This window comes from Neoarius graeffei, chromosome 3 (genome assembly GCF_027579695.1).
Source record: "Neoarius graeffei isolate fNeoGra1 chromosome 3, fNeoGra1.pri, whole genome shotgun sequence".
Lineage (NCBI taxonomy): Eukaryota > Metazoa > Chordata > Actinopteri > Siluriformes > Ariidae > Neoarius > Neoarius graeffei.
The window spans coordinates 110,905,020-110,917,963 of NC_083571.1; the positions used below are offsets into that span (position 1 = coordinate 110,905,020).

Sequence of the window (12,944 nt, forward strand, 5' to 3'; positions counted from 1 at the left end):
GAGACCATGATTATATATTGACCTGATAATCGTGGAAGTATTTTTGATTAATCTTGGGTATGCCTGTCTAGGAGAGCCACACCTCCCAGCACTCGAGGCTTTAAAAGGTTAAACAAATATGCATTTATGCTCCTAACATGCTTATACTGCCGCATGGCTCAGTTTTATTTTATCATTTCTAATGCCTTCATTTAGTAAGAACACACTGCACTAGGCTTGAATTTAGGCACATAAATGATTAAACTAATCTTGTTTGAGATATATCATGTGAACAGACGTGTTCGTGTTCAATAGCTGATGAAATAAAAACAGATTGTGAAGGTAGTGAACTCAAAATCTGAACCTAACATGAACAAGAGCAGAAAAAGACTGACTGTGTCAAACATGGGAAGGAATAAAGAATAAAGAAATAAAATAAAGGTAATAGTAAAGCAAGCAAATAGACATGTTTTTACAGAAACATTTTAGAGAAAAGCACAAACTTTCAAGCTTACGGTAGAAGTTAAATTTGATAAAATATCACAATATGCATAATGAAAGATTAAATAACTGAATAAAGTTGTTTAAAAAAAGCTGATTCGTAAATCTGTAATCATGAATATGACTATACTATATGATCCAATATGACTATAATTATAATCCAATAATTTGGCTCCTTTTTTCAACTAATTTTTGCTGCATAATTGTATTTATTTTGTAAATACATCCATCAGGGAATGCTGTGTGTTTGCTAAATAGAAGTGTACAGTGTCTTGCAAAAGTATTCATCCCCCTTGGTGCTTGTCCTGTTTTGTTGCATTACAAGCTGGAATTAAAATGGATTTTTGGGGGGTTAGCACCATTTGATTAATACACAACATGCCTACCACTTTAAAGGTGCACATTGTTGTTTTATTGTGACACAATCAATAATTAAGGTGAAAAAACAGACATCATGTGACAGATCATGTGACACTTTGCACACAGGTGGATCTTAATCAACTAATTGTGACTTATGAAGTGAATTGGTTGGAGCAGCTCTTATTTAGGGGTTTCATACGAAAGGGGGTGAATACCTATGCACACTCCAGATTTCTGTTTTTTCATCTTAATTATTGTTTGTGTCACAATAAAACAACAATGTGCACCTTTAAAGTGATAGGCATGTTGTGTAAATCAAATGGTGCTAACCCTCCAAATATCCATTTTAATTCCAGCTTGTAATGCAACAAAACAAGACAAACATCAAGGGGGATGAATACTTTTGCAAGGCAATGTATAGTGAAAGAATGCAAGGACAGATGTGTGTATGTGTTAATGACTGAACAGTCGTTGCTCATTTGTTAGAGTTCTGCACTAGTGACTAGCTCAAATCCTGGGATCTCAAAAGATCCATGGTCGGACTCATGAGCAAAATTCTTAATCGTCAACTGCCCAGTTCTGAGATTGAGTTCTGATTAGGTGATGTGCACAAGGACATTTTGGTATCCATCAAAAATGGACCTTTAGTTATTACATTCCTGACAGTTTGTTGATGGACAACAGGCATCAATCCATGACAGTCATGAAAGCATACTCAATCATTTATTTAGAAAGTTGACCAGAGTTGATGTAACCAAGCTCCAATTGATGTTGATGTGTTTACCAATTAGAGACAGTCTGGTATAGATCATCAGTGTTTCAATGGGTTGCCTAGTCATTTGATTCCCAGTAATATGGGGAAATATTCTAAAATGTCCTTGTACACATAGACGAGATTGTAAACTGCTTTGGAGATTAGGACTTGTTCGAGCTGTTTCAAATAACTAATATTGTTCAAGTTCCCTGAGTTGATTTTGGATTTTGGATTTGAGTTATGCATGAAGAGCTCCAAGTCAGAGTTTTAAGCCTCTGCTTTGTTCTTAGAGTGATCAGCATGAGTAAGACTTTCTCCGACCTCCTCATCCTCAGGTACCTGCAGATAAAAAAAAAACAAAATAAAAACAACAACAAAAAACCCTCATCAAATTAATAAATAGTTAATAACAGAATAAGGATAAATAAATCCTGCAGTGTTTTCTTCTTAGAAGTATTCTGTTCCTACTGCTTAGATGGATAGTGATACAAATGTAACATTCATTTTAACATCTACAATCTATCATGCCTTTCTGATAATCATTGATCATTGATATAGTAAAATGCTGATTACAAGGGATGCTTAAAAGATATTTAATTCATTCATTCATTCATTCATTCATTCATTTATTACCTTGCCTGCGATGGAGTAAGTGGAGCAAGGTACTGTAATCAGTGCGGTTTGTTTGTGTGTCTGTCTGTTAACAATATAGCGTCTAGACAGTTACACCGATGGACTTCAAATTTTCAAGGTAGGTGTGCAATGGTCCATAGATTACCTGAATAAATTTTGGGGGTAATCGAGTCAAGGTCACCGGAAAGGTCAACCTTTCGGTCAAAATAACATCTTTTCCATTATAACTCAAAAACAATTGCTGATATACAAATGTTTACTATTATGCGCATATAGGAACTCCCATATGGGATTTCATTTGGCATCATGATCTTTGACCTTGAGTGACCTTGAAAGGCCAAACTCAAGGTCACAGATTTTCAGAGGGCTGTAACTTGAAAACAGTTAATGGTAGACAGATATTTACCATTATCAACTTATAGGAAGTGCCATATGGGCTTTCATTTGGCACCATGATATATGACCTTGAGTGACCTTGAAAGGTCACACTTAAGGTCATGGGTTTTCAAAGGGCTATAACTTTAAAATGGTTCTTGATAGCCAGATGTTTGCCATTATCAACATATAAGAAGTCCCATATGGGCTTTCAGTTGCTGCCATGACCTTTGACCTTGAATGACTTTGAAATGTCAAACTCAAGGTCATGGATTTTCATAAGACTATAACCTGACAGTTGATGATTGAGAAATATTACCATTATCAACATATAGGTATAAAATAAGTGCTGCTGGGCGAGGCTTGTTTTGCCTGGCAACACTTGTTCATTAATTTTCAATAACCAATTTATCCTGGTCAGGGTTGCAGTGGATCTGGAACTTATCCCAGGAACACCAGGAGCCACATATACTAATGATCTGTGCCAGTAAAAACCTTCTTTTGATGTTAAAAATTTACTATCAAGATTTACTAAAGACACACAGTGAAAAGTTATCAATGGAAAGGCATGGGCAAAGTTATTTTTGTGCTTGACCTCACTGCATATGTGAGGAGGTTTCCTTTTAGACTGCAAAATTTGGCGTTGGAGAGTATTTAAATAAATCACACAACATGATTTACAAAGGTTTGTGGTAGTCAATTTTCTACTAATTGCGCCATTATTTAACGCTGAAAAAAGCATGCCTTAATTTGCACTTGACATCAAGATGTTGAGAGAGCCTGCAGGCAGAATTGAGCATGCACAGAATAATTTTTTGTTGGCTTAGATTAATATTTTCTCTTCAAAATATAACTACTCTATGTTCAGGAACGAGGTATAAAAAAAGAGGAGTGTGTACAGGGAGAGAAATTTCTCCACTTGTGTTACTTTATTTGGAAGACATTATCAGAACATATTGATTGTCAAGGCACGTTATTTTGTACCTGTTTGCATCCCTACTTTAATTTGTGTTGCTCTTAGTAGATTGCATTGATCATTATTAAAATGAACTGACTGTCCGTGCGTTCATTAATATGCATGTTGTTAGTAGATCACCCACAGTACTGGCTACTCCTATGTGCACCTTTAAAAAAAAATTAATTGGAACCTCACACTAATTTGCCCTGCTTAGTAAATATGGCCCTCGGTGAAAGGCAGGAGTACACCCTGGACATACATTCACACATTCACTCACACCTAGGGGCAATTTAAAGCAGCCAATCTACCTAATGGCTTGTTTTTTTTTTTTTTGTAGCTGGGAGAAGACCTGAGAATCCAGAAGAAACCCACATGGTTTTGAGAACAACAGGCCATCACTTACATCACCTTTCTTATTCATATTTACAAGGACCAGTCAGTTTACAATGTTCTCACCTCCCAATAGAGAGAGTCGTCAAAGCAGTTCTGATCAGGTGGCTGTCCCCAGATTTGCAGCTTTAGTAAAAAACCTGTAGCACCAAATCAAATCATGTGAATTTTTTAGCATTGCACCCTTCTCCTCAGGTACAGAAGATGACACACAGCTAGCTCTCTCTCTCTCTCTCTCTCTCTCTCTCTCTCTCTCACACACACACACACACACACACACACACACACACACACCATATAACATTTAACACACATATAACAGTCATTGATGTGTGTGTGTGTACACACACCCCAATCAATCATAAAATTAAAACCACTGACAGGTGAATTGAATAACATTGATGATCTCATTACAATGGCATATGCAAATGGGTGGGATATGTTAGGCAGCAAGAGAACAGTCAGTTCTTGAAGTTGATGTGTTTGAAGCAGAAAAAAATGGGCAAGTGTAAGGATCTGAGTGACTTTGACAAGGACCAAATTGTGATGGCGAAATGACTGGGTCTGAGCATCTCCAAAACGTCAGGTCTTGTGGGGTGTTCCCAGTATGCAGTAGTTAGTACCTACCAAACGTTGTCCAAAGAAGGACAACTGATGAACTGGCGACAGGGTCATGGGGGTACCAAGGCCACAATGGTGTATATGGTTAGCCCAGTTGCCTCATGGCAAGAAGGTTCTGGGTTCAAGCCCAGCAGCCAGCAGGAGCCTTTCTGTGTGGAGTTTGCATGTTCTCCCTGTGTCTGCATGGGTTTCCCCCACAGTTCAAAGGCATGCAATTAGGTGTGCATTCTGGCTGCTGGTTCTCACCAGAGCTTTTTCTTGTTTGTTTTCGTTTGAATGTTTTGTCCGCTGGTTGTGGTGTAGCTCCGGACCCAGTTTTGGGCGTCGGTTCCCTCCAGGCCTTGGTTCGCCATGGGTGATGCCTGTGCTCCTAGCTATGGACTGCAGTGAGCTCGTTGCTCATTTTAACATCGTAGTTGTTCAGCACTCTGTACAGCAGTGCTTTAGCGCTTGGCGGTTTGGGACATACCAGCACTCTGCATGGCAGTGCGTCTGTGCCCGCTTTGTGGATCCATGGTGCAGTGTTCCGAATGATGTTGCCCGGTGGCATCACGGTGGCTGTGCAGGCAGTGTGGGACTTGTTTTTGTATGCCTTTTGGTGGGACTGTGGCTGCTACACCATTGGAATGACATCCTGACCTTTATTTGGTGGACTTTTTTTTCCCCCCATAATTGTAAAGTGACCTTGGGTTTTGTGAAAGGCACTATATAAATTGAAATAATAATAATAATAATAATAATAATAATAATAATAATAATTATTATTATTATTATGGGACAGCCTTGGGCTGAGGTGCCCTTGAGTGAGGCACCTAACTCCTAACTGCTCCCCGGGCGCTGTTAGCATGGCTGCCCACTGCTCTGGGTATGTGTGTGCTCATTGCTCACGTGTGTGTGCATATGTGTGTGTTCACTGCTTCAGATGGGTTAAATGCAGAGAGGAATTTCACAAGTGTGTGATGAATAAAGTTGTTGGTGTTCTTCTTCTTCTTCTTCTTCTTCTTCTTCTTCTTCTATCCCACAGAAGAGCTCCTGTTGAACAAACTGGTGAAAAAGTTAATGCTGGCTAAAACAGAAAGATGTCAGCATTAACATTTTCAGCAGTTTATGCTACAGTAGCTCTTCTGTGGGATTGGACTATATGGGCTAGCCTTCACACCCCATGCGAATCAATGAGCCTTTGTGCAATTTCTTTCCCCCTTAATGCATTTGAGATCATCAAACAGTTGTGGTTTCACAAAGTTACAGAATACGTCCTTGTGAATATACATATCAAAATGGAACTATATTATCACCCAAAATTCTTCAGCTAATATGACTTCAACTACTGTTTCTGGAAAGCCGTTTGAACTGAAGCAGTGATGAAAAGTGTAGTTTGCACGAAGCTAACCTAGAGTGTCTAAGCTCATCTTGTTTGCATGTTTACATTAGTCTTGTAGCTCCAGTGCAAAACTAGAGCGGCAGCTACAATTATCGACAGTCCATAATTATCGACACCTTTTCAGATTTACCAATAAAAGACAATTTTACAAAGGTGAGTTTCAGTTACAATGGTTATTATTGGTTAATTAATCAACCCGAAGACCCCCCTTGCCCTTTGATCTTGGTGTCTGATGACACAGCTCATTACCTGAGATGGAATTTTTTCAGCATGATCAGCAAGTTGAGAAAAACCCAGATGTTATCATCGCCAGTAAGTATGGTGGAAAGATCATGGGCATGTTTTTACTTATCAAATTCACCGATATTTCATGATCTCTATTCAGGCACAATTTATGTATTGAAAAAGTCTTTTTTTTTTTTAACTTTTGCAATGGCCAAAAGATCATTAAGGTGTCGATAATTGTAGCCGCCGCTCTAGTTGTAGACCGTAGACATCAAACATGTTCTGTCTGATCAGCTACATTTGGAGTGTGGGGAAGTTGGGTGCGTTCTAAATTTGGCCCTTTTAACAGAACATGAGCTCAGTTTTGTGTAAACAATCTTAAACATGTAATAGCTTTTATGTGCTATAATTGTTCAGTGTAAATTCATGTCCTCTGATTCCTACTGTGTTAGTGATAGCGGAAAATGTGTGAACACTGAATGACAGACATATTCTATGTTTCCATCACTACTTCAGTTTTTAGATTTTTAACGGTGGTTATGAAGACAGATAAAGATGTAAAAGTACGCACCTGTGGTGGTTCCTCCAACCAAGGCGAAACCAAGAGATGAAGCTAAAGCAGCAGCCTGATGACCAGGACTAATTCTAAAGATATAAAATGAAGAGATACATACACAATGATAAATGCTAATATACAAACACAAGCGCAATGAGAGAGAGAGAGACCAATTCTGACTATATTAAAACTATAAACACATTACTGATCAACAGCAGCAATATCAATCAGTTAAGTTCACTGCATGTATTAGAGATAAATGCTATTTTATATGATCCACAACCATCACCCTATTGCTAACAACTACCACTATGATCTGGATTCTTTTAGCAAATACTGTATGTCCATTTGACAATTTTTTTGTTTCCAAATTTCCATATTTAGTCTTTATTTCCTGTTCTGGTTAATCATTCTCTCTCTTAATTCATTTCACTTCTGCCACCTAAAATAGTAGTGCTTGTCCTGTTAATATTGCCCTAGAGCAGTGGAGTCCTGTTTTGTGGAGTCCTGGGGCTCTAGTTTCATGTTGGTGCAAGAATAGTTCCTTATTAATGCTTGTTAATGCATTACCATTTTAGTTTGGTGCAAGCCATTTTTAAAAGGCTTGTGTTCTGTTTTGTGGTCATAAATGAACGTGGTATACTGGTGTGGACAGACTGACATGTGGAATATAAAATCCACTGGTGCAGTGGGATTTTAACGTAATTTTGGTCCGAAAACATGTGTCTGTTTCTGCCTCCTGTGAGCACAGGATGCAGTGTGTATACGCTTTTAATCTGTCTACAGTTGTATATATAACATTGATCTTTTTTTTTCTCTCCGTGCTCTCACGGAAGGCGGTCGCATTTCTCTGCTCTCCTCTCCTTTTTTTCCTGCTTGTGCTCTTTGTTTCGTCTCATCTGCCTATACTTTTTTTTTTTGAGAGACTCTCTCTGCCTTGAATTTCTAAACTAAAAAAGCATGGATTTGATAAACTGGTCTCCTAACGAAATTGACACAGTTTTCTCAACGAGAAAGCCTGGGTTCGGGGGAACCCACCTGTCCTGCCAGAACATCTGTGGAGGACATGGAAGATATCTACCTATTCGGAACCATGATTATCGGACTTTTGCTGATTGGATTAGGCATTGCCCTGGTATATTGAGGAAATCAGACAATGGTGACAGCTGTTCAAAGCCCCACAAAGCTGCCCAATATGATTGAAGCGGTGGGCAAAGCTGTCGGCACTTAGACTGTGGCTATTAGAACTTGAACCACAACATGGTTGTCATCTTGGAGACGCTTTTGGCTTTGCAAGGAATAAGTATTTCGGAGACCAAATTGAATTGAACAGAATGGACGAAATGGACAGATATGGACGAGTGGTGTGGACGTGTAAAGACTGCGTCTGTTCGAAAGACCAAACAATCTCTATTTTATCGACATTCGGCTCCCTGAACAGCACCGGCCTTGATCAAGGCCGTTGCTGGAACAACATTTCCCCCAGAAGGTCACTGCTGGGAGACACTCTCGCATTCTTCGCATTCCTTCCCCAATTTTCTGCAGTTGCCGTTTTTCATCCCCAGTGTGACAAGCGGGTGAGTGACCAGCGCCGTAATGGCTGCAGGAGCGGACGGCTGCTTGCTTGCGCTGGGTTACCTCTACCTCCTCCCCTCCCCTCCTATCCCCTTACCCCTCCCCCCTTACCCCCCACCCCTGATTGCCCCCTCCTTTCCCCCCTTTCCCCCCTCAAGTCCCGTGTTTTAAAGTGTACTTATGTTATTGTGTGCTATGTGTGGAGGTTTTTTAAATGCTCCCACACTGTACTCCTGATAGGAGCATAGTGGGGGGGGGGTGTTCTTTTTTCCCCCTCATCTTTCCTCATGTTACTACTGTGTTTCTTTTTCTTTTATCCCTGTCTTCCTGTCCTGTTCCCCCTCTGTAAGGACAGGTTGATGGTCAATTTCACTGGTAACAGTGATAATAAAGGGTTCATTCATTCATTCATTCATTCATTCATTCATTCATTCATTCTCTTCCTGTTTTTGTTTCTGCCTTTCAGTCTTTGTTTTTTTTCTATCATCTTTAATTTCACTGTTAAACACAAGAAACAGGACAAATGATTTCAAGTGCAAATCTCATTTAGGCTATAGCAAGTCAGAATTGGTCTGACCACAAGTGATAAAATTAGCTTGGTGGGAAAAAAAAAATTAAATGGGAAAGAACATTGGGAAATATGAAGGTGGAATTTGACTAATCGAGGCAGCAGTTTATTACAAGGCCCAAGAGACTACAAGAGGGTGGGCTGTACTCTCCTTTGTTCTGAGAGAATAATTACATCAAAATGAGGAACTGGTATTAATTCAGTAATAGTCACACTAGCTATGTGCTATCTCCAGCAATACTCATTTCTATCCATGTTCTTACTTAGAACTGTTCTATTTCCTGTTTCAATGCATCTTATAGTTTGGAAAACACTGTGTGTGTTTCTATGTCAGTCTTACTTTTCTTTTTTGCCCAGTGCTGCTGCTACAATCCCAGCTAGACCACCCAAAATCCCAGGCATGCCATGAAGGTTATGCACTCCACATGTATCCTGAATTCCCAAGCTTGATGCAAGGATGGGCTACAGATAAAATAAACAAGAGAACAACAAAGAAAGTACTAATAATTATATTGTTATAACTCATGACTAAGTTAGCGTTTTATGGTTTACTACATGTTACTATGAACTCTGTGTACTACATGTTAACATTCGAAAAATATTAATCAGTTCTTTATGCTGTTGTTTCTACAGGATGAATTGTGTATGTGTATTTGGGTGCTTACGGTGAGGAATTTGAAGCCGAGAGTAGAGATGATTCCAGCAATGACGCCGATCAGCATGGCTCCAAACGGTGCAATGGCCATATCAGCACACGTTCCCACGGCAACTCCACCAGCCAGGGTTGCATTCTGTATGTGAACCTGTGAAAGAAATTTGTTATGTTTAACCCTCAGATTTTCTTTGGTAGGGTGCTGTTATTCCGTCTTATTATTACTTGTAATCCTGTTTTAAAAAGTAATTTTCCCTCTAATAGTTTCTGTTGTGATATAATATTAAGAAATATGATTAAGCACGTAAATATGATATATTCATGATAATGTCAGACAGAGATTTATGAGATTTTGCACCAGAAGCATGCAAGTAATTCAAGCACATGACATCATTTTAAAACTGAGGCTTCTAGTTATCACAGTTTTCTCTGGCATCTAGTTTTGTTTTCAGTTGGGCACCACTCAAACTGATGATCACATCATCAGCTTTTCTTTGGCTAGTATGCCACCACTCTTGCTGGAGCAGTTGGGGATTAGGTGCCTCACTCAAGGGCACTTTAGCCAGTCCTGCTGGTCCAGGGAATTAAACCAGCAACCTTTTGGTCTCAAAGATGTTTCTCTAACCATTAGTCCATGGCTTTCTAATGAAAGCAGGGAAGCCGACAGACTCTAATCACCATGTATACCACCTGTTAAAGACCATCTGACAATGATAAAGGTTTGTTTTGATATGTTTGTTGAGACATTACATAAAATCCAATTTTCATTATCATTAGCTCGCAAGCAAACTAGCACCAGGCATTGGTAGTTATTTTGCTAGTCACAATGTTGGGGAAACTCCAGTCCCAGTACAGGGCCAGCCCAAGGCATGTCATGTAAACCAGCAAGGTAAATAACAAATGTATAATAATACACAAACCTTTCAATGATTGTATCAGAATGGCTGAAAATACTGAATAAGTACAAATCTATTGTACTAAATTCCAGTAGTCTATATATTTTTGTTCTATGAAACATTGATGCACATAATGGCAGCATTGTGTTAGCAACTTCACAATAGCAACAATGATGTGACCTTCAGTGGAGAATGAGAAGAAACAAGCTGAAAAAGATAGGTTCATTATTAGTTTTGTACAGTTTATCCATCCATCCATTATCCATAACCGCTTATTCTGTGCAGGGTCGTGGGCAAGCTGGAGCCTATCCCAACTGACTATGGGCGAGAGGCGGGGTACACCCTGGACAAGTTGCCAGATTATCACAGGGCTGTATAGTTCATTTATTCATATAGTTTACTTGGCCTTAGATGTTTTGGTGGGCTAGCAGCAATTGGTCAGTTTGCATATTCTCCCCATGTCTGCGTGGGTTTCCTCTGGGTGCTCCGGTTTCCCCCACAGTTCAAAGACATGCGGTTAGGTTAATGTGGGGCAACCATGACCTGAGGTTGGGCTGAAGTACCCTTGAGCAAGGCACCTAACACACAACTGCTCCCTGGGCGCTGGAGCATAGCTGCTCACTGGTCTGGGTATGTGTGTGTGCTCATTGCTCACTTGTGTGTGCATGTGTGTACGTTCACTGCTTCAGATGGGTTAAATGCAGAGGTTAAATTTCACTCTTTGCTTAAATCTGTGCTTGAGTGTATGTGTAACAAATAAAGGCTTCTTCTTCTTCTAGTCAATTAGCTAGACATGTAGCTTACATGCTACAATATGTTAGTTATTTAGCATAACAAGCCTAACAGTAATGGCATGAAAGTAAACCTGATGTTTAAATAAATTGGTTGCCAGCTTCGTTGATGACTGATATTAAATAAATAGTAGTCAACTAAGCTGGCAACCAAGCTATGAAAGACTAAAGATGATGCTCTAATTTGGTTATATAACTGGGTAATTGTCATTATGATTGCTCATGCCGATGTGGGAAAACAAAGATGAATTCTGTCCAGGAATGAAAGCCAGTTTCAATGTATGATATACTGAATCACCCCAAGGATTAATAGTTATTATCAGGAAGTTATAACCAGGCTATTTGTGTTTTATTGTTTATTGATTGTCTGAGTTTTGTTGGTTACATAACTAGTTTGAAAAATAGTTAAATGTTCTAGCTCTTACTATTTTGTAAGGACATTACATTTTACTGTGATTATAATTATAGCTTTGCACAAAATACATTTGTAGAAGACATTGCCATCATTGTGCTGCCATTTTCTTCTGCAAAATTATGCGTACATATTCTTTAGGAACATTGCCAAAGTACAATGTATGACTATCCCACAGGGAGCCCCAAAGAATTCTGTAGGTACAATTACACTATAATCAGCACCTTTGTGTGTGTGTGTGTGTGTGTGTGTGTGTGTGTGTGTGTGTGTGTGTGTGTGTGTGTGTGTGTGTGTGTGTGTGTGTGTTTTAAGTGGATCCAAGCACTTAACTCACACTTGTGTGACATAGTATTTTTCATGTCGTGCCTTCATTTTTCCATCTAGTTTTGTTGAGCTGTTTAGGACACATCTAACTGTCAAATTGACAAGGTAGGTCAATAATAATGCATAGACGTTTCAGGCTTAATTTCTTGACAATACAGAAAAATGCTGTTTGGCAATGAAGAATTCAGTTCAGATGAACAGAAGTTTTATCCCATCTTGTTCAACAGCATTATATTTAATAATTTTCGTTTAGGATTTATTTTATTATAACTGATCACCAAAATGACGAGATTTCTGGTTTGTCTCACCATATCTAGTTTGCCTTTCTCCTCTACCAGGCTGGAGGTAGCATAGGCAGCAAGCGCACAGGCAGCCAGAGAGAAATAAGTATTAATGATGGCAGTGAGCTGTGGAGGTCCAGGGTCGGCAATAGCAGAGTTAAAACTTGGCCAGAACATCCACAGATACACAGTACCTACAGATAGGAAAAAATACAACACATTCACACAATTTTATCCAATAAGCCTGTTTTGTTGAATGATGAATGAAAGAATAAATGATTTCTAAAATTATGCAAGGATCACAAAATTAAAATATCGTTATATAAAGGAAAACACTATGGTATTCAAAATATGCATATACTGTACATATTCTACCTAATCTTCCACATTCCTTGGGAATATAAATGCTGGGGATCAATACACAGAATCTTGTCTTTACATTACATGATTTCCATCATGTAGATGATGAATATATCTATTCATATAAATATTCATACATACATGCATACACACATACATACATAGCTATCATATATCTATCATGATGTAATTGATGAATATACAGATGTATGTATATGAAGAATATGTCATAAAACTTTTCTATTCTGATGGGTGTAGTCTCTTCCAGGATGACCCCGCCCATATTTACAGGGCACTACGGCTGACTAAATGGTTTGATGAGGATGAAAATAAAGTAAATAATGCGCTATGG

General features: G+C 38.9%; 1 protein-coding gene across 1 annotated transcript in view; it reads right to left on the reverse strand.

Moving 5' to 3' along the window:
• Window positions 1-1,195: 1,195 nt before the first annotated feature.
• rhag (Rh associated glycoprotein) overlaps window positions 1,196-12,944 on the reverse strand; it is a 33,150-nt gene continuing 21,401 nt past the window's right edge. The window contains exons 5-10 of the mRNA XM_060917899.1: window positions 12,260-12,426; window positions 9,542-9,679; window positions 9,217-9,338; window positions 6,749-6,822; window positions 4,017-4,090; window positions 1,196-1,933 (exon numbers count right to left, since the gene is read on the reverse strand). Of these exons, the coding sequence (XP_060773882.1) occupies window positions 1,862-1,933; window positions 4,017-4,090; window positions 6,749-6,822; window positions 9,217-9,338; window positions 9,542-9,679; window positions 12,260-12,426 (647 nt within the window). The 3' untranslated portion in view covers window positions 1,196-1,861. The remainder of the gene's footprint in view (window positions 1,934-4,016; window positions 4,091-6,748; window positions 6,823-9,216; window positions 9,339-9,541; window positions 9,680-12,259; window positions 12,427-12,944) is intronic.